The sequence below is a fragment of the Seriola aureovittata genome, chromosome 19 (assembly GCF_021018895.1).
Source record: "Seriola aureovittata isolate HTS-2021-v1 ecotype China chromosome 19, ASM2101889v1, whole genome shotgun sequence".
Classification (NCBI taxonomy): Eukaryota; Metazoa; Chordata; class Actinopteri; order Carangiformes; family Carangidae; genus Seriola; species Seriola aureovittata.
The window spans coordinates 2,522,726-2,543,949 of record NC_079382.1 but is presented as its reverse complement, the minus strand read 5'-3'; the positions used below and the strand labels follow the sequence as shown (position 1 = coordinate 2,543,949).

General features: G+C 41.9%; 1 protein-coding gene across 1 annotated transcript; it reads right to left on the bottom strand.

Moving 5' to 3' along the window:
- Positions 1–715: 715 nt before the first annotated feature.
- Positions 716–20,847, bottom strand: cad (carbamoyl-phosphate synthetase 2, aspartate transcarbamylase, and dihydroorotase). Its single transcript, XM_056405507.1, has 44 exons — positions 20,384–20,847; positions 19,285–19,424; positions 18,797–18,926; positions 18,349–18,491; positions 17,679–17,820; positions 17,220–17,391; positions 16,281–16,466; positions 16,079–16,188; positions 15,165–15,307; positions 14,801–14,932; positions 14,327–14,560; positions 13,989–14,210; positions 13,005–13,193; positions 12,730–12,854; positions 12,270–12,403; positions 11,892–12,004; positions 10,824–10,988; positions 10,654–10,739; positions 10,263–10,509; positions 9,659–9,757; positions 9,147–9,371; positions 8,844–9,026; positions 8,487–8,705; positions 8,226–8,393; positions 7,889–8,071; positions 7,546–7,650; positions 6,905–7,147; positions 6,705–6,786; positions 6,159–6,325; positions 5,743–5,907; positions 5,384–5,515; positions 4,956–5,157; positions 4,569–4,759; positions 4,331–4,471; positions 3,823–3,909; positions 3,528–3,669; positions 3,244–3,428; positions 3,055–3,129; positions 2,632–2,844; positions 2,347–2,472; positions 2,068–2,223; positions 1,792–1,893; positions 1,562–1,656; positions 716–975 (listed from the first exon to the last, which is right to left on the bottom strand). Exons 1-44 carry the CDS (start codon positions 20,472–20,474, stop codon positions 876–878), a joined length of 6,690 nt encoding a protein of 2,229 aa, XP_056261482.1. The 5' UTR covers positions 20,475–20,847; the 3' UTR covers positions 716–875.
- Positions 20,848–21,224: the final 377 nt, after the last annotated feature.

The following is a 21,224-nucleotide window of genomic DNA, read 5'->3' as shown; positions in this document are numbered from 1 at the left end:
GATGACAGTATTTGTTTTTGGTTGTGATGTTATACTGCAGACACTGATGCCCAAGGCACTGGGTCAATTAAGTCTCTTACTTATTTTAGATGGAAAGAAAGAAAAGTTAAAGCTGATCAATTCAAAAGTTAACAATAAAAAGAAGGAAAAGGTAAACTCAAGCTATTTTTTTTTTTTTTTTTTAAATTAAGCAATTTTAAAAGTGCACATTTTCAAAAGCTGTTTATTAAAGCCCTTATTTTCCTTGAAATGAGAAAAGAACATTCAATTATTCTTAGAGTACATATTTTTAATCTCTCCTTGCTTGAGGAAATTTTACCCGTGGAATATCGAACTGCTATAACCAAGCTTTGCTGCTTGTCCTTTCTCTCCTTTACCTTCCTAACTGGTCCCTTTAAAGTTACCCATAGTTAACATTTACTTCATCAATAAAACATAATACCAACAATATTAAGGTTTCAATGCCCACCTCCATTTCTCCTCCACGCAGCCTTCCCCCTGCTCCTGTAGTTGGCTCTCTGATGCACAAATACTCACGGTCTGTTAACCATTGTGAGCAAAAAACAAAAATCTTGCTGGTCCTAAGAATAGTTGGTCAAGAAGAAGCTATTTTAAAGCTGACATATGGATAAAAAAAGAAAAAGAAAAAAATATCAGTGGTCTGTGTAACTGAAGAAGAGCAGCGTCAGGTTACACCATGATACAGCAGACTCAGTTTCACGTCTTCATGTTTATTAAAATCAGCTAACACTCCTTTGAGGGCCGAGCTGTGGATTGTGTTATTTCAGCAGAGAACATGAAGGCACTGTACCTAATACTTGTCATTACTACTCAACAGTTTAACCATTTGCGTTACACACAGGCAGCACATGGATTTATCTGCCCAGTACGGTGGCCAGCAGGGCCATTCGGATGTACATGCCGTTCTCCGCCTGACGGAAATACGCAGCTCTCGGGTCTGTGTCCACCTCCGCACTACAAGAAAAACACAGCAGAAAGTGAAATAGAGTGTTTCAGCACATCATGTTGGAATTAAGACTAAAATAATGTGTACTATCTAATAGTATGTTCTACTACACCAGTCTAAGTATTTTTCAAATGGACATGTGAAATTTGTTTTCAAGAACAAATCCGATCAAATCAAGTATTACTGTATTGATATAAAATTATATTTTGTAGCTCCCAAACACCTTCCTAATGTAACTGATTGACAAAACAATTAATCTTTTATTTTTTTTAATACTGTTAACTATCATAAAAGGGTATTGTTTACTATTTTCTGACATTTTATGAACTATTTATTTATTTAAGATAATTGGCAGATTAGCCGTCAGTGAAATTTTGTTTGAAAATCTTATCTAAAAATGTATGGTACGCTTTGGAAACCACCAGAATCCTCAAACTGCTGTATTGCTCTGACAAATAAGATTTGATTTGGAAAATTCTGAGACAGTGAAGAGTCGAATATTGTTCTGAATGAGTGAAAACAAACATGGAGGTCCCTTCATGAGAGTTGTACCCAATTCTGTGATAATGTGTGATGGTGCCAAGTGAGCGTTACCTGATTTCATTGACTCTGGGTAGTGGATGCATCACCACCATCTTCTTTTTGGCCACAGTCATGATGTGAGGAGTGAGGATGAACTGACCAAAACACTGAGAGAAAAACACACTGCTTTTTAACCAATGACCTGAATTTGTGTGTTTTTAAAGAAGTTTCAGGATCATTTTCTTACCCTGCTCTGAAGGGAAAGTAAAAGCAGTTGAGGAAATGAAAATTTGTTTACTTACGGCCTTGTACTCCTGCTCAGATGCAAACCTCTCCTTCTGGATCCTGGTCATGTAGAGGACGTCGGTCTCAGGCAGAGCTTCTTCAATACTCTCAAACTCCTCCTGCAAGCAGGTAAAAATACACAACACTTTAATTCTCAGTTATAAACTCATAACACCTTTCAGGAACATTATTAAGAGATGTGAAGATGTTTAAACCTTTAGTGAAATAGAAATGTATCTGATTATATTGTCCTAAACATTTGCTTTGCTGTTGCGCCACTTTTTTGTCCCCACCTGTTTGATGCCCTTTGAGGCCACATAGTTGATGATCTCTGTTGGCATGTGGAGGTTTTTGGGAGCCACATAGCGCAAGGTGATGCGGTACTGTGTCAGCAGTTTGGCGAGGGAATGAACTGTGCGGCCATGTTTCAGATCTCCAACCATAGTTATCTGACAAAACACAAGAATTAATGAGTTATAACGGTTTTCCTTCACATAGATTTGCTCTAGGTTAGGATTTCTAAGAATTCAAGGATCAGGATTTAAATCTACAGGACAGTTTGTTTGTCTCACCGTCATGCCATTGACCGTCCCCAGCTCCTCTCTGATAGTGAAGACGTCCAGCAGGGCCTGGGTTGGATGCTCACCCACACCGTCTCCAGCATTGATCACAGGCTTACGGCAATGACGGGATGCACTCTGAATGCCACGGAGCAGAGTATTAGTAAGTTTTATTGTCTTGGAAAAAAACTAATTTTATTTAGTCAAGTGTCGACACTTGAGTAGCAAATGGTGACTACATATCATTTAAAAAAAAAAAAAAAAAAAATCTCTGTCCACATCCAACCCAAAACCCACCTCAACAGCTCCAGGTGTTGGGTGTCGCAGTACCAGAACGTCTGTGTAGCAGCTCATGGTCTGAACAGAGTCGGCCAGCGATTCTCCTTTTTGCGTGGATGAGGTGGATTCACTGAAGTGGATGACCGAGCCGCCCAGACGCTGCATGGCCGCGGCAAAGGAGCTGCTGGTGCGAGTGCTTACCTCGTAGAACATCGACGCCATCACCTTACCCTGAACAATAAGAAAAAAAGAGCTGCTTACTGGGCTGTGTGTACAGTAGCATGTACACACAGGAATAAAGTGACATAAACTTACTTCAATAAAAAAAGATGTTGTTGCTTTGATGGTTGGATATTTAGATATGCAGGGGTTGATTTGCAGTTCTGTGGATTTGTAATTATCAACAAACATAAGATGAGCAGTTTTTTGACGATGACCTACCTTCAGGATTTCCAAGCTTCGCTCCTTCTGAACCATCAAACGCAGAGAGTGGGCGACATTGAAAAGGTGCGAGATCTGAACAAAGAGAAAACACACAAACTGAAAAACATCTTACATACCAGACAATGTTCTTTTATTTTGTAAATGAGTACAACTTGGTGATTTGTGTGTCATCTGCTCTGTGTGTACCTGATTTTTGCTGAACTGCCTGACGGACAGGATGTGCTGGCCAATCAGCGGGTGTAGGAACGGAGATGTCTGGAAGTGGGATGCAGGTATGGGCCCTGGTCCTGACTGAGGAGACATCAGCCTGGACAGAGGAGGAGGGTGGCTGTAACTGTCTCCAGCTCCAAGTGGTGGGAGCATGACCATCTCTGCGGGAGGCAAAATGACACAGTGTACAGATTACGTCTATTAGTTAAACACAGGAAACCTATTGTAAAGCTGACATGATCTAGTTGTGGCTGTCGTACCTGGTGGCAGTCCAGGATCAGAGGACCGGTGGGTGCGGGGTGGCAGCAGGTAGCGTCCCTCTCCTGGGCCGCGGCGAGGGCTTGGTGCTCGGGTTCGGACGGGGCCCTCACGAGGAGGAGTGGGACGAGGATGCTCTGGAGTCTGAACAATAGGAGGTGCAGTAAAAACACAACCTTAGAATAAATGGATATAACATCCACCCATAAAACAGTACTGACACAATACAGTCATACAGTGGTTTAAGTATAGTCTCTGAGTAAAATAATATTGCAACAGACATAACACTTTTAATACCACAGGGGTTTCTTTAATAGGCTCAGGATGAACTGAAGCAGTCGGCCATGTCTTCACATCTTCACCATAACCTGGAGGAACCAACACCTAAGAGAGAGAGTGAGAGACGTATTATGTTAAATATTCCTTTTTCTTCCCTCCTGTGTAATCATTCCATTGTAACACTGGCTACAATCAACATGGACAGTAAACAGGACAAACATCACAGAGCACATAATGAATTAGTTTGATGTTTCAGAGGAGAAACTGCTTTAGGTCTTGATTGTGGATATTTGTCTCAACTGCAAAAAACTTTATGGCTGTTAACTGTAACTTGCAGCAGTTAACTGGTAGTCTTTCTATAACTAACTAACAGTTTAGATGACAGTTAAGGTGAATGAAAGAGAAATTAAGAGGAATTCCTGAGTAATAAGATTACATGAACCCTGATATTTTGACTATAGGTAAATGCAGCCCCTTCGAGCTTGTGAACTACAACAAATGAAAGTGTGTGTGCGTGACTGCTGACCTGTCCATCGATGTAGGCTACCTCTCCTCGTAGAACCACACGCCGGACTTTACCCTTCACCTTCAGACCTTGGAAAGGTGTCCATTTAGACTTTGTGAACTGCATGGCCTGAGGAATAAGCCACTCCTGCTCCAGGTCCACCTGTCCGCAAAGAAACAATCAATAAAGCACACAAAACCAAGACAAGGTGATGGCCATGTAGAAATCCTGTCCTATAATATCATGTGTTTGAGTGTACCTCCACATAAGTGTTTTCCTGGACAGGCAGGTTGAAGATCTTGCGTGGGTTGTCATAGAGACGTCTGATAATGTCATCCAGAGTTAGACGTCCATCACTGACAGCGGTCAGCAGCAGCGGCAGCATGGTTTCCAGGCCGGGGTAACCAGGAGGAGGGTTCTCAGCGTTCTTCTCCTCAACACTGTGAGGGGCTAACAACACATAAACATAATGTTATCACATGTACTCTCTTCTTAAGGTCTAAATATACAAAGATACAACACAAAGATACGGATAAGCGGGAGACGACGAGACGAGACGAGAGACAACACAAAGACAAAATGATATGATCAATCGGTAGACTGGTTTCTGTGGTTAGTGACTGAAAAACAATGTGCTACCACTCACCGTGGTCCGTGGCAAAGCAGTCAATGATGTCCATGTTTTCCCAGAGTGCCTCCATGTCCTCACGGGTTCCCAGCATGGGTCGTACCTGTGCCCTTCCATTGCCGATGTCAGACAAATTGTCCTCACACAGGAAGAGGTGATGAGGCGCCACCTCGCACGTGACCTGGATGCCCTTCTGCTTGGCAGCGCGGATGATGAGGATCTGAAAGTGGTAACGAGCATTATGAAGATGATGTGTTTTTGTCTCTGACCGTTTAATATTCAGGTGCTGTGCATGCACAAGAATTTTCAGACAAACTTCAATCAATCAATCAATTACAAATCTAAGACACAACAGTTTTCTTTTTAGCTGTGAAGTTCTGCACAATTTGGTTTATAAAATAATGATAAAAACTTCTAAAATAAAATAGAAAAAAACAGTCCTCTACCTCCTCCTTCTTGGCCACATGGCAGATGTGGACTGGTCGCTGGTAGAGCTGAGCCACCATCAGGATTGCAGCGACCGTCTGTTTCTCAGCGTGAGCCACGATGGGCATCTGCTTGGGCCACTTCTCAAAGTGCTTTAAACAGAACCAGAAAGGTTAGTCCACAGGGTGGGAAAATAAGACAAGCTTCCAGTTGGTCTTAATGTAGAAGCAGGTGAAGATGCAATTACTGTAATGACCACTAGATTGCTGGGTGCAAATTCCAAGATTGCCTTCAAGCCAGTAATGTTTGGCCCAGTGTGATTTTTTAACTCAAATAAACTTTTTTTTTTTTTTTTTTTAAGAGTAGTGACTCAGCTTACCTCCATCCAGAGAGAGACATTGTCCATCTTGAGGGTGGAGTACGTGTCGTTCAGGTACATCTTTAGGCCGGCAGCCTGGCTGGCGATGGACGGCAGGACAGCAGCGTTGTCTGAAGCAGCACCCACATACAGGGCGTAGTCACACCTGCAGCCCGCTTTGGCCAGCTGATGATACAACACAAACAACATAAAAACGTTTATTTCATTTCACTTCAACTTTTATCATATACATGTGAAATACAGATTCAAAACGAAGAAAATCCAGGCATTATATTAACATTACTTTGATGTCACATTGAGATATATGTATTCAATTTATCTGCTACAACCAGAGCATCAACTCCACTCACCAGCTGAATCAGGCAAATGAGTCAGGTTTTAATTAAGAGAAATAAACAAAGAAAATCTGGACTTACCTTCTGCACCAGAGCCATTGTACTGGGATCAGTGATGGCAGGGGAAGTGTTGGGCATCGCACACACCATCGTCACCCCTCCTGCCAGAGCAGCCGCTGTACCGGAGGAGAAGTCCTCCTTATGTATAGCACCAGGCTCCCGCAGGTGAACATGGACATCGATCAGGCCTGGAAATAAAATCACAAACAACATATTTTACAGTTTTTAAATAAAAACCATTCTCTTTGACACTCTTATTCTGGTTTTGATCATATTCAGGATATAAGCTAGAAAAAAAAGAAAAAGTTAAGTGTTACTATTTTTCACAAAAGTCTAGACTGGCAGTGATGGTGTAATGAATTGACTGTTGCTCTTCAAAGCCACCAAGAAGAATTAATGTGCTGCACCTGTGGTTGGGGTCAGTGACAAACGACCTGACGTTATGAAAGAAAAAAAAGTCTGTACATTTTGCAGCTACAAACAAATTATCTGAGCTTGTTTCACCACTCAGAATAGAGCAACACATTGATCATCAAGGACCTTCTTCTGCGGGTCACAGTGACTCACCAGGGAGACGGACCAGTGTCTGGGAGGCCATGCTGTCAATGTGAGTTTTCACTGGTGGAGTCCTACCGATCTGATGCAGAGCCTGCAACACACCAGAGCATTTTGCTCATGTTGACCTCCAACTGTAGGCAAGTATTTGTTTTATCTAAGTTGCCAATCCATTTTAAGAGGATTACAATAACAAAACAGAGACAATTTACCTGAACAAAGAGCTTAGTGCACTTGATGTCGATGATGAGCGGGACAGAGTAGTCGATGGCCATGCGTCTCGTCCTGTAGCCTTTGGTGACGAAGGACGAGAGCCGACGACCTCCGCTGTTCCTCATGGAGAGGTTGATGACCAGGTCGAAGTGGTTCTCCTCCAGGTAGTTCATGATGCTGCGTTGTTTCTCCTTGGGACATTCGCTGTCGTCCTCTTCGAATGGCCAATCCACTGCTTTCACCTGGAGAGGATGAGTTAGATCAAAGAAGTCAGAGGAGAAGAGGAAAGGAACGGTTTCGATGCTTGGCCATAATTCGTCTTCATGTTTTTGTTTTGTTTTATGACTGGTCAGCATATAATAACTCATCCCTTGGGTTACTGTGCCATTTCATAAACTGGGAATTTGATGGCTTTCGTTTCCAAAAAATACTGTCATTGTAAGGCCACAAAACACACACAAGATACTGAGGACTAAATATCTAAATGAAGTTGTCTATAACTTTAATAAAGCCAACATTTGTTACACCAGAGATCCTTGGTTTCACTCCACAGCGAGTCAATCTCTAGGCGCCAACACTTTGATTTCATGAATCATCAATGTTTCCCCTTAAGTTAACTGAGAGGAATATCTTCTGTTACCTTGACTCCATGCTCTGTGTAGAAATCTGCAGTACCCAGACTGGCGTATAGGTCATAACCCATTGACTCCAGAGCCTGCACAGTGGGCAGCAGTTCACTCTTGTTCTGCAAACACACACATCGGAGTAAATAAACAATCTGGCTAATTAATACAGTTATTTTAGCTGGGGAAAAAAAATGAATTAAAACACAATAAGGCTGCAGCAATAAACTGACAGTTATCAGCTCCAAACTAACTAAATAAAGTCTCCTTGTTTTTTTTATGTCAAATCTTTAATTTCACAGATAATAGTTCAATTTCTTTCTTAGCAGTTTGCCTTCTGGTAAAAACTGTAAATAATACCTTATAGCTGCCAATGGAGAGCAGGATGTTCTTCTTGGGGATCTTGAAGCCTGTAGAGAGCATGGCTTTGAGGTAAGCCTCATATCTGTTCTCCCCAAAACAGGCGACCTCTCCAGTGCTGGTCATCTCCACCCCGAGCACCACATCAGCTCCGGCCAGCCGAGAGAATGAAAACTGAGGAACCTGATGCACATGTGACATATGGTTATAGCAGGATTATGTGATATTAGGGTGGAGTTGTTGATAAGCAATGAACACTTCCTCAGACTGAAGCACTAAGGACTGAGATATTGATATAATAGTCCTAAACAGTCATGGTGTAAGTAAGTTTAGTTACCTTCACTCCCACAATCCCCTTTCCTCTCATTAGGCTCACAGGCTCCACGTCCTCCTTCATAATGGCCTGCGTTGCCAGGGCAACAAGGTCCACGCCCAGGGTCTTGGATACGAAGGGGAATGAGCGGGATACTCGGACGTTGCACTCAATCACCTTCAGCTGGTCATCCTATTACAGAAAATAGCACCAATATTCACCAGCACTGATTTGATAATATTACGATATTTCAACCATTCAAACTAACGTGTATGAAGGTCTCACCTTGGCAATCAGCTGCAGGTTGAAGGGTCCGGTGACCTGCAACTCCTGGCCGATGGAGTGGACGATGGCCTTGATACTTTCGATGGTTTTCTGATTGAGATCCTGAGGAGGCGTCACCAGTGTGGCGTCGCCAGAGTGAACACCAGCGTTCTCAACGTGTTCAGACACAGCAATGGCCACCACATCCCCATCACACGCTACGGCGTCCACGTCTATCTCCTGGAAAATGGGAGAAAAGGAACAGATGCATTCAACTCTTTCCATTGTTAAAGCTTTTAACCACAAAAAAATGACAATGTGATTCTGATCTGATCTTAAAAGCTCATCTTCAACTACCACAAGTCAGTGTTTTCAAACCTTGGCCTCCTGTATGAATTTGGAGATGACGACGGGATATTCCTTGGACACAGCCACAGCGCTACTCAGGTATTTCACAAGGTCACTGTCGCTGTAGGCCACGTTCATGGCTGCTCCACTGAGAACATAGGAAGGACGAACAAGGCAGGGATAACCCACCATCTCACAGAACTTCACAGCAGACTGGAGAAAGAAGAAATGGGAGGGAAATGAGAAAACATTTTGTTCAAAGCACAAACTGAACCTCTATTGGATCAAAGTGATGTCTTTGAAATAACTTGGTGTGAACCCAGTCCGGTGTACCTCAGTGTCAGAGAGCTCCTTCCACTGTGGCTGGCTGATGTTGATGGTGTCCAGCATTCGGGAAAACTTGAACCTGTTCTCGGCGGCATCAATGCACTCGGGTGAAGTTCCCAGGACACGACACTGCTGGCGGTGCAGCGACATGGCGATGTTGTTGGGCAGCTGGCCTCCCATAGACAAGATCACTCCCTCTGGGTTTTCCCTCTCATAGATGTCCATCACCACCTGACGTATGTACAAGACACATATTAATCCACAATCTACACAGGGGTAAGATAATATAATAAAACTATTCTTTTTGTTCTAACTGTGTAAGAGAGGTGTTAATTCAGCTTTATTGTATATTTTTGAGGCTGAAGTTTCTTGTTTTTTGTCTCCACCATAAATTGGAACCTAAATAACTTCAATCAGGTCAAGTTGTTCCTATGATTCAATCTCACATCCCCTTTCTTAAATATTAAAACCTGAAGCTTGATGCAGATGTTTAAAAGAAGACACAGAAGAGCCCTTACCTCAAAGGAGATTTCATCAAAGTAGAGGCGGTCACACATGTCGTAGTCTGTGCTGACAGTCTCAGGGTTGTAGTTCACCATGATGGTCTTATAACCCATCTGCAATAAAGAGGATGACATGAATAAATATTTATTTTGTAGCATTTGGGTTATTGGCTGCCAACTAAAGGAACGTTAAAGAATAATCTTATTTTAATGACAAGAGGTAGGCAAATAAAAACGTATAAACTGCACTCATCAAATCAAATTAACCTATAAGGATGGAATCACCATGGTGGGCCACAAAAGGATTTACTAATTATAATAATTAAGGCCCAAACCACAGAGCAGTAACTGCAGGTGTCTCATAGGCCAAACTTCATTTCAGTATTGTGAGCTAAAAGACAAGAAAGGCCCCTCTTATCTCCCTTTATCCTCCAGTTATATCTTTTTTTTTAATTTCAGTGACAAAATTAGTGTAGATTTTTAATAATACAGATGTATTTTTAATGTGATGGTGAAACAAAATTTAAACCAAAAAAATTGAGATAAGAGTTTAACAGGAAGACACTTTAGCAGATGGAATGTCAATTAGGGGAAACCATGAGTCTTATGATGGACTTACCTTCCTCAGCTCTGTGATACACCCCACCGCACACCAATCAAACTCCACACTGCTGCCTATGCGATACACACCAGAGCCGATCACCATGACGTGCTGGTCGATAAAGCTCACGTCGTTCTCCGTACCGTGGTAGGTCAGGTAGAGGTAGTTGGTGTGGGCGGGCCATTCAGCCGCCACTGTATCGATCTGCTTCACCACAGGCAGGATGGACCAATCGCGACGCAGCTTTCTCACTGCCAGCTCGGTGCTGTGGGGGGAAAAAACACAGAGTTGTTGATTGATGGGAAACAAAAGTCCTTATCCAGTCCCAGGTTCTTGAAACAAAAAAAAAAAAAATCACACAAAATACAGCTATATTGATACAAAGGTCTGTATTGACTTCCCAACCCACCTCTGCACAGCCAGAGCTATCTGCTTGTCTGAGAAGCCCAGCTGCTTGGCCTTTCTCATCACCGCTGGAGGCATGGTGCTCTCGTCCTGGTAGAAAGAAAAAGTTGAAAACTTCACCAAGAAGAAAATTACTAATTTTTTTCCAGGTTATATACATCCACTCAATTTCACCTGGTTGTAAGTTTCCAGCAGCTGCTCGTGGTCAGCAATGTTCTTCATCTTGTGCAAGAACCAGCGGTCGATCTTTGTGAGGTCGTACAGCTGGTCCACTGTGTAGCCGGCTTTAAACGCTGCTGCCAACACAAAGATGCGCTTGTCTGTGGGAGTCTGCAGCTCCTGGAGATCAGAAAGGGAGAGCAAGGCACGATTTAACACTTTGATTAGTTCTGGGATATTTTATTTACCCCATTTATTTATCTATTTAATTATTTATTTTATTCATACACAAATTTCCCTTAGGGGACAAATAAAGTGTATATCTCTGTCTGTCTGTCTGTCTGTCTGTCTATTTATCTATCTATCTGTCTGATATGAGCACATTGCTGAGTGATCTAGAAGCTGTAAATATATTTTCTACAACAGCTACGCATAGTAACAATTCAATTTTACATTTTAACACACAACTAAACACAAATAAAAACCTTTTAATCCTGGTTTGACCATGTAAAGTTCTTTGTAACATTGTTTTGAAAAGAGCTGTATCAGAGTTATTATTATTACATAGTTTGCGGTTTGCAGATCATAAACTGTGCAATTACCAGGTATTATCTGCCTGACAGTACAGGGGCTCAGTAGCACCATCTGCTGGCCCAGTTAAAAACACCTTAATAGTTATACTACAGGACCTCACCAGTGGACAGCAGTGACATGTCATTTTGTGATTTATTTGACATGGAAATTTTCCCCTTTTGCAATGTAATCTTTTTAAGTTTTAATTGTCTTCAACAGCATTGACATTTTCTTGTCACAATGTGAGACTTTCACTTTATGTTTTAGTTTGCAGGTTTGGACAGAAAATACTTTCTCTCAGATTTTCTCCAAAGTGCATTTTAAGTAGTGTTTATTAAAACAGGTCCTCCTCATAGACAGCTCCCACCTCAACGTGCTGGCCTGACACACTGCTGGTGACTGATAGGGCAATTTGATATTATGTAAATAAATAATGGATACCAAACAAGTCACTACGGTAACTCTATGGAAACATTTAACAGGGACTCGTGATAATCCAGTCCATTTTACCTTTTCAGAGACAGGCTTGATAGTGTGGTCAAACCCAACACAGTTCTCATCCACCATCCTCAGAGCTTTCTGGAAGGCCTCCTCAAAGCTGCGGCCAATAGCCATCACCTCACCTGTTGAGGAAATTATTCAAACTTTGGACATAATATCAGTTATATCCTATATAATACAGCTGTCTGATGCACTCTGCTGTTTCTGTGATCCATGCTTTGTTGACTGTAAAACTCATTGTGAACTTGCTTTTGACTCACTCACGTTTTTGTTGCAGTTTTATAAATAAGAGTTTAAGATCTCATCAAAAACTTGTTTCACATTCCAGCACCGAAGCGTGCAGTTCACAAAATGATGATAAAATTCTGTTTTGTCTCTGCCTCTTACCGACACTCTTCATGGAGCTGCCGATCTTGGTGGAAACCCTGAGGAACTTGCTGAGATCCCAGCGAGGCACCTTCACCACACAGTAGTCCAGACTGGGCTCAAAGTTTGCTGTTGTCGAGTTGGTCACAGAGTTCCTACAGAAAATACATTCCGATTTTTTTGTAAGTTTTATGGGATGTGAAAAAAAAAAAAAAGAAAGGAAAAAAAGACAGAGAGAAAAGAATAAAATGTGACAATTTATGCCCTGCTCACAATTTTCTAAACACTGATATCATCTCAACACCTTAGCTTCATTAGTCTTTTTATTATTAAACAAAATAACGCAAACCAATCGTTACTGTTAAAAATGATCTTGTACAATTTTGTACAAGTAAAGCTAAGAAAAGTGAACACATTCAGTACTTGACAAAGACACCAATCTGAGCTCAAGTATTGATGTTTGATGATCTACATGACATACTTCAGCTGGGGCAGTGGGATCCCAAGGCCAAGTTTAGCCGCTACATAGGCCAGAGGATAACCTGTCGCCTTACTGGCCAGAGCCGAACTCCGCGACAGCCGGGCGTTAACCTCGATGATGTAGTACTGCAAAAACAAAAAACATCACATGCACAGGTTGTAACAAACTATTCACATGTGTGTTTGCTTCTGATCCTTATGTGAACTAACCTTTATGTATTGCTAATTAAGAACAAAAAAGACCTTCATTTTATGTGCGTTTATCTTCACGTTTACCTGCTCCGATTCGGGATTGAGAGCGTACTGGATGTTACACTCTCCCACGATGCCGAGGTGCCTGATGACTTTGATGGCTGTGTTCCTCAGCATGTTGTACTCGTGATCGTTGAGCGTCTGACTGGGCGCCACTACAATCGACTCCCCAGTATGGATGCCCAGAGGGTCAATATTCTCCATATTACACACCTGAACAAGAATGAATGAATGAATGAAGACACGTGTATACTCTCAAGTATTACATGATACCTTTGCTACATAAGCCGCGTTTCCACCGCAGGAACCAGGGTGTAAATTTAATTCAGGAACTTTGGGGGGTGTGGTCTGCAGTACTGAATTTCTGACTGGTCGAGTACTTGCTGCATTTTATTTCACCCGCAATGTTTAAAAGTCCGCAGCGAGTGAGCAAACACATTTTCCACACCGTGAAACAGGTCCAGGAGAAGGTAAAGAAATTGAAACAGGACTTCAAACAACCAGAGTGGCGAGGGTTGCCACCATCACGTATAATGCGGGATCGTCCTGTATTTGAAAATAAAATTTGTCCTGGATTTTCGTTCATGTTATGTCCTCAAAGTGCTGTGAATAACGTAATGTCAAGTAATAATTTTGCATAATCTTCCTGGGACTTTATGCCACAGTGGAAACGCAGACAACAACGGGCCACAGGAACCTTTTAGTTCCTTAGTCGAAACGCGGCTATAGAGTGTAATGTAATTATTTTTGACTCAGTGGTGACAATAGAGCAGCAAATACCAGTTAAGAAATATTACATTAATGTTTAAATTCACTGTATTATTTTATTACCTTAATTATCAGGTCCTGTTCACGGTATGCTTACTTTGATATATCCAAAAACTAGGATTATTATCATCCCAGATGCAGCATTATATAACAATGCAGCGGTAAAATATCCAAATACAAGAAATGACAACATCCAAAACCTAAATTTGGAGAAATGATTCTTGTGTCTTCTTTACTCACAGTGATACAGTTATCGTAGGCGTCGCGGACCACCTCGTACTCGATCTCTTTCCAGCCTTTCAAGGATTTGTCCACCAGCACCTGGGAGGTGTGCGCAAAGGCTGATGTCACCAGAGAGGTTAGCTCATCTTTGTTGTTGGCGAAGCCGGATCCCAGACCGCCGAGAGCAAACGCTGAACGAACCAGGACCGGGTAGCCTAGACGCTCTGCAGCTGCCAATGCCTAGAAAAAGGTTAAAAACAAATAAATAAAAAAAGAGGTCAATGTGGACATTGAAATTAGTTAAAAACTAAACAGAGGCCATGTTTTGGTTGCTTGTTTGATATACGTCTCCTCACCTGCTCCACAGACAGCGCTGCTTCACTTGGAGCGACGTGTTCATTGATCTCTTCCATTTTCTCCACAAAGATCTTCCTGTCCTCAGTCATCTCGATGGAGGCTACCGGTGTTCCCAGAACCTTTACTTTATACTTCTCCAGGACACCAAGCTTGGTCATCTCCACACCACAGTTCAAGGCGGTCTGACCACCGAAAGTCAACAGAACGCCGTCCGGACGCTCATTTTTTATTACCTGTGGTGATAAAAGGGAGTAAGACATGCAGTATCCATGGAGATATTGTTTGAACATGGTCACACCTTGAAATGTTATGCATGTATCCTTTGACTGCTTCTGATACATGTGAGTTTGACAAACTGACAGACCAAACCAAAAACCTTCCAGGATCCTGTCCAGGCATTTTCAAAGTCTGGTGTTTCCACATCATTGAAGACACTGTATCAATTACAGTGTTACAGCAGAGAGAATTTGTACCTGAGTGACATATTCCGGAGTGATGGGCAGGAAGTAGACTTTGTCAGCGAGGCCTTTTGACGTCTGGACAGTGGCGATGTTGGGGTTGATCAGCACAGTCTGGATGTTCTCTTCCTTCAGAGCCTTAATAGCCTGGAAAACAAAAATAATTTAATACTGGCTGAGTGGGCTTCTTCAAAATGTTGATTACATTTAGGACAGAAACGTTAACATTTTGTGATCAAATATTCTCATTATCAACTTAACTGTCCACCTCACAGTCCTCACTTTCCTACAGCCCAAAGTGACCTTTGCCCCTTTAATGGATTTGACCTCTATAACTCAGCTGCACAACTCTAATGAAAGCGGTCTTCTTTTTACAGACCTGGGAGCCGGAGTAGTCAAACTCTCCAGCCTGGCCGATGGACAGTCCTCCAGAGCCCAGGATCAGGACCTTCCTGGGTCGGACTACCTCTACAGGTTTCATGGAACCCGGGTAGGTGAGGTGATCCATCAGACGCTGCTTCACTGGGAGGGGAAAAAATAAAAATAAAAATCACATTTGGTTGGTTCAGGATGCAACTGCAATAATGTTGACTGGCACTAAACTGTGAGTCCATCACCCCAGTTTTAGCCTGTCTTCACTGACTGAAGCTTTTAATGGCGGGGCCCCTCCTTACATCACAGACCTTATTCATTCTTAGATCTGAAAGCTCTCTTGTATGTCACATGGTCACGACTAAAACTAAGTAGGTGACAGAGCTTTTGCAGTTACTGCTTCATAATTATGGAAGCAGTTGTCATTCCATATTTAATGTGCTCCCTCCATCTCTAAATTAAATCTAGACAAAAGACATTTTTATTCACTGGCCTTTTTGGCTCACTAAGCTTTTAATACATTGCCATGTTCATAATTTTGTATTTCCCCCTTATTGTCATTTTTGTTAATTTGTTTTATTATGTTTCTGTATGTAGTATATTTAGTATGTTGTCCTTTGTACAGCACTTTGGTCACTGACAACACAATAACACGTGTTCAACAGCCAGGTATAGATAAAACTCTCTTTTGTAACGAAGCCCAAAAGGCAATTACCTCATATCTTAACCACCTATAAGAAATACACATTATCAAAAAGAAGCTGAAACTTCCAAATCTACTGTTAAGTTAACCCCCCCAGTGTAAGATTTTTATAATGATGCTATCAACACATAAGTTCCCCTGAGAAACAAGTGTCTTATATAAGAAGTGGAATGAAAGAATTGAACAAATGTACTTAAAAACTCTAACACTGTTTTTACCTGTTTTTGTACCGTTGCCCTCCTTGTGGTCTTTCACAGTGTCAAGGAAGACGTCGAACAAGCTGACCAGATCTGTGGGACCTGCCATGTGCTCCGGGTGGAACTGAACACTGGGAAAAGGCATCACAAGGATTTAATCACACTAAAATCTGACATTTCTGGTGTGCATTATCACATCAGGCAGTGTTTGTAAGGCAACTACCTGAACAGGGGTTGTGTGTTGTGTACGATGCCCTCGCTGGTGTGATCATTGGCGTTGGTAAAGAGAACATCCCAGCCTTCTGGCAGGGTTTCAGGGTCGACAGCAAACCCATGGTTTTGACTGGTGATGAAGCAGCGACCTGTTCCCTTGTGGATGCAGGGCTGGTTGTGGCCACGGTTTCCGTACCTGAAAGACAAGAGGAAAATCCAATACTTAAGGTTGTATACTGAGGCTCATTTTGAAAACTAGACAGACATATCTGGACAGACAACCCTGTTCTGCGTGAAGGTCAGGATGGACTGTTCCCAGTAGCCTACTGTAATTTTGTTGGCAACCCTGTTGATCTGTCCAGGTGCCAGCAAGATTCCTGCAGGCTAATGGGAACATTCCCTGCCCATCCTGACCTTCACACAGCGTCTGATAAAGCAGCCATCAGCGAAGTCTCAGGGGAACAGAAACTCCCTGACCCCTGTGGAGTTCTACAGCAACGAGCGCAGCAACCTGCCTTACTCGCTGGCTTGTTTGTTTAGTCTTATTCATAACACGGCTGGTCAGTGCGACACTCCAGCGCTCATACAGGAGAAGCCCAGACTGCTGAGAACAGCAAAAATCTGCATTTCACATCACAGCTCTCCCAAAGAAACTGTGTAGTGTGGGTGTGAATGTCTGTGTTTCTAGAGGATTTTGAAGAGTCAGGTCAGTGGGGGAACATTTCTGTCTCTGTCCTGACACATGGGTGCACACTGGTAGTAATCTCCAATTTAAATCAAATTTGACGCTTTGCTTGTTTTAAGATTTATCAACTAATCATTGTACACAGTTGCGGCAGACCATGATAAAAAAAAAGAAAAAAAGAAGTGATTTCAGAAAAAAAAAATTTTTATCCTTGGTGTATGCAATTGTTTTTATGTTATTAAGAGTTATGTGCAAGGTACTGACTTCATCTTGTAGGTCTTTGCTCCAATGACCAAAGAGAGCAGCTGGTGTCCAAGGCAGATACCAAAAAGTGGCTTTGGGCGATCCATGCTGACCACCTTCCTCACATTGGTGATGGTGGCCTGACAGAACTCAGGATCCCCAGGGCCGTTACTGATGAACAAACCATCAAAGTCTAAAAATGACAGGAAAAAGTTTTTTGAAATATACCAAAATTCTCTGGCCCTCAAGTGTCTGCCAAACTGAACATTCATATTGCAGCGTTTGAAGCCAGAGAGATTTCCTCCACCCAACTGATAGGGTGGCTGTAGCACAGATGACAGGAGTGGGTCAGCCTATAACTGTAAGTGTTGGTAGGTTAATCCCCAGCTCCTCCTGTCCACATGCCAAAGTGTTAGAGCAAGAAACGAAACCTCAAGCTGCACGCAAATATAATTCACTTTGGAGCAGTGCGTTACTGACCTGCGGTGTCCAACGGGTGGTCCCAGGGTACAACAGTAACACGGGCTCCTCTCTCAGCCAGGGAGCGGATCTGATTATATTTGATACCGCAGTCCACCGCTGTGATTCGCAGATTACCATCGGGGTTGTAAACTCTGGGTTCCTTAACACAGTCAAAGGAAATGTAACATAAATTATGTTATCAGAATGCTGACAAACAAAAATGTTAAGAAAAAAAAAAAAAAAAAAAAAAGAAAAAAAGAAAAAAATAGGTAGCCAACCACTGGGGTCAGAACAAGGACAGTTAGCTTTACTTACTATTTATATATACTAAGACAAGAACACTCTACTCAATCCTTTTAACTTCTTTACTGGGTCCATTTCCTAGTTTAATTATGAGATGTAATACTGAGCATTGAACTTAAGCTTTATATTGATAATAAACAAGATCAAATCACTATTTCCTTTGCCTGATCTTAAGCCGGGAACACTGTCATTCACGTGTTTTATATCATTTGATATAAATATAGAGAAACAGCACAGAATTAAGTGTTTAGTTGCAGGGTTCTTTGCAAATTCAGGGTTTTTTAACAAAAAAAAAAAAAAAGGCTTTCAACTGTCCTCTCAACTACTAAGAGAGTTGTTTGTGCTGTTGTGGGTTAGTAAGTGTATTGTAATGTGGATGGGTTACCTTCATGGAGACCTCCTGGACCAGGTTCCTCTGGTCAGGATTGTCAAAAGGAACAGTGTCCTCAGGAGTCCCGTCCACCACAAGCTTCCCCAGCATGGTGCCCTTCTCTCGGATCTTTTTGGTTAGACGGCGAGTGTCAATGCCTGGTGTACATGAAAAATATGGTCCCACAAAAAACAAAAGTTAGTGCTGTGCATGTATGTATGTACAGTGGAGCAGTAGACCAAATACTACCTCATTTATTTTAATATTATATTCATATGTTGGTAAAATCACTGTAACAGCTAAGTTTTTATACCATTTCTGAATTAAATAAGACTGACAAAGAGCTTAATACACACTCCATTTCTATTATAAGGCTAGACTTGATTTTAATTCCACATTCGTTTATTTCCCCTTAAAATATCTGTATTAACTATATTATCCGTTTAGATTTCCGTTTCCTGACCTTGTAATCCAGGGATGCCTTGCTCTTTGAGCCACTGGTCCAGCGACTTGACTGAACTCCAGTGACTGGGATTCTCCGACAGCTCTCCAATAATCAGAGCGGCAGCGTGGATCTTGGACGATTCAAACCACTGACCAAGACAACAACAGGAAAAATCAGTGTATGGTGTTGGTATGAGCCTTTATTTTCCCCTTTATTTTAGTTTTCCCTCTACTGCTCATCGCTGTCTTGGCTTCTTTTAGTATTCAACTATGAATAATTAGAGGACAGTGTAATCTGGCACTGCTTAGGTAAGTATATTCTATCAATTTTGTCAAGAATCCTGCAGCCAGAGTCTCATCTAAACCCCACCCCCCCAAAAATACCATGATTAAAAAGGTAAAAAAAAAAAAAAAATCTCCTAACACCCCCAAAACAAGTTTGTGAATCATCTTGACAATGTGTTTTTCATTATTAAAATTTTAATAGAACCAAAAATAGCTGCTCACCTTGCTTAGTCCAAACTCGCCCTCCTCCTCCTCAGGGACCCCATAGTTGCCAACCAAGGGATAAGTGAGGGTGAGCAGCTGGCAGCGGTAGGACGGGTCAGTAAGAGCCTCGGGGTAGCCCACCATACCTGTCTGGAACACTGAGCACACAACATATTCATCATCATCATCATCATCATCACATGATCCACACACAGTCAAGTCTGTCACTTGCCGAACAACAAAGGTTTTGGAGTATTATTTTGTATGAAACACATTTAACAGCTGTTCTATTAGAGCGGTATTAAAACTATTCAAAGGTATTTATCAACCACTGTGTGCATATACTTTACATGCACGAATATAAAATCTACTATTGTTTGCTTATGTTACACTTTTACGTTTATGTATTTTTTTCTTCTAGGTCATAGTTTGTAGTGTGGTTGTACCGCATTGTATAGTATCTCGTTAACTGGTAATTTTGTAATAAAACTGGACCTGAATTGTGGCATCCACATGTGAAGAACTCTACTAACTAATACTTCCTTGCTCACCGGCACAATCACACGCCACATAGAGCGAAGTTAGAGCGTCATACAAAATCAGTATCGGCTTCTCGTTAATTCGGAATGCGTCAAACATTTAACATTTGGTGAAACATAGTTAAACTTTCAAAAAAAATGTTCACTTGTTATTCCTTCTTATTTGCACACTGTCCTGCGAAAAACGGCGGTGGTTAAGTCACAATATGATGGTTCATCTGTGTGTGTTGCCTTGAGGCGGATGTCAAAAGCCATGTGGCATGCCTAGTGACAATGCTGGCTAACCAAACATTTAATTGACAGAAATTTACATGGAGTTTGGTGACCCGAACATATGGGGTGAGGGGTTGTGTGGGTTATTTGGGTTTACAGCTCTGATACACGACCGCCGTAGCTCATTAAAGGCAAGCGAAATTAAACGTCCACAACAAACAAAATTAGATAAAACAACATTAAAGTCTAATCTAAAGTTGGCTCCTTGCGCAGGTGGATTTTATTTGAGATGGCTAAATCAACGGAAATTTTTTTTTGCTAAAAATTAATAATACTTCAAACACCAAATACTTCAAAGCACTTACCAACTTCTCCCGACACTGACACATTAGCGCCAAAAAGGCGGCCTCTGAACGTCGCCCCGTCCTCCAAAATCAAGGTTGCCATCTTTGCCATTTTATCTAATAGCTAATGCTAACGGCTCTAACCGGAGAGCTGAAGGGATGTTTTCCAGCAGTGATGAGGCCCGGGCTCCACGTGAAACTCACGCCGCGCGCGCAAACAGGAGATGCAAATGAAAAAATAACCTAAAAAAACTAAGTACCGGAACACCAGATTTTGACGAGCAAACCACTGCAAACGTCTTGAGGAATCTGGTGTAAATGACGGAACAATAAAGCAAAAAAAAAAAAAGTTTGGTGAAATTGTGCCGGATAGCCGGGCGGGATGACAGGAGTAATTCGTTCCACACTCCCCCGAGCAGTGTGGAAGTCGGCCTGTGGTCTGGACCGGCAGTTTTGACGCAGCAACACACGCGGTTCCACTTCCTCCTCCTCCCCCCTCCCTCTTCTTCTTCTTCTTCTTCCTTTGTGTTTAGCAGCAGTTGGCGGTTAGCAAACCAGCTTAAAGGTGCACTACTGCCACCGGCTAGACTGGAGAAAAAACGTAATGGAACAATGAAAAGTCAGTATTTTACCATCTTTAGTGACTGAAAAAGCTGATTCCTGTTATTATTGAATTCTTTACAAAGAAGTAGTGCGGTCAGGACTGTTTCTGGCTCCCTACAGTGCCTGCATTTTCCAGTTGGGTGCTGGCCTACTTTAAATAATGTATTTCATAATTGCATCCTGCATGACCTGTTCTCAAAGAGTTCATAATATTCACTTCCCCTCATTTTAGCTATAAATATCTCCAAGTTTCATTGTA

Bases quoted from the DNA above. Each gene is read 5' to 3' on its own strand.
- cad (XM_056405507.1), bottom strand. From the start codon at position 20,474: ATGGCAAAGATGGCAACCTTGATTTTGGAGGACGGGGCGACGTTCAGA. The intron at 5,158-5,383 runs GTAGAGGACTGT...TACCACTTTCAG, and splicing joins ATGTGGCCAAGAAGGAGGAG to ATCCTCATCATCCGCGCTGC. The intron at 4,760-4,955 runs GTGAGTGGTAGC...ATGTGTTGTTAG, and splicing joins CTGCTTTGCCACGGACCACG to CCCCTCACAGTGTTGAGGAG.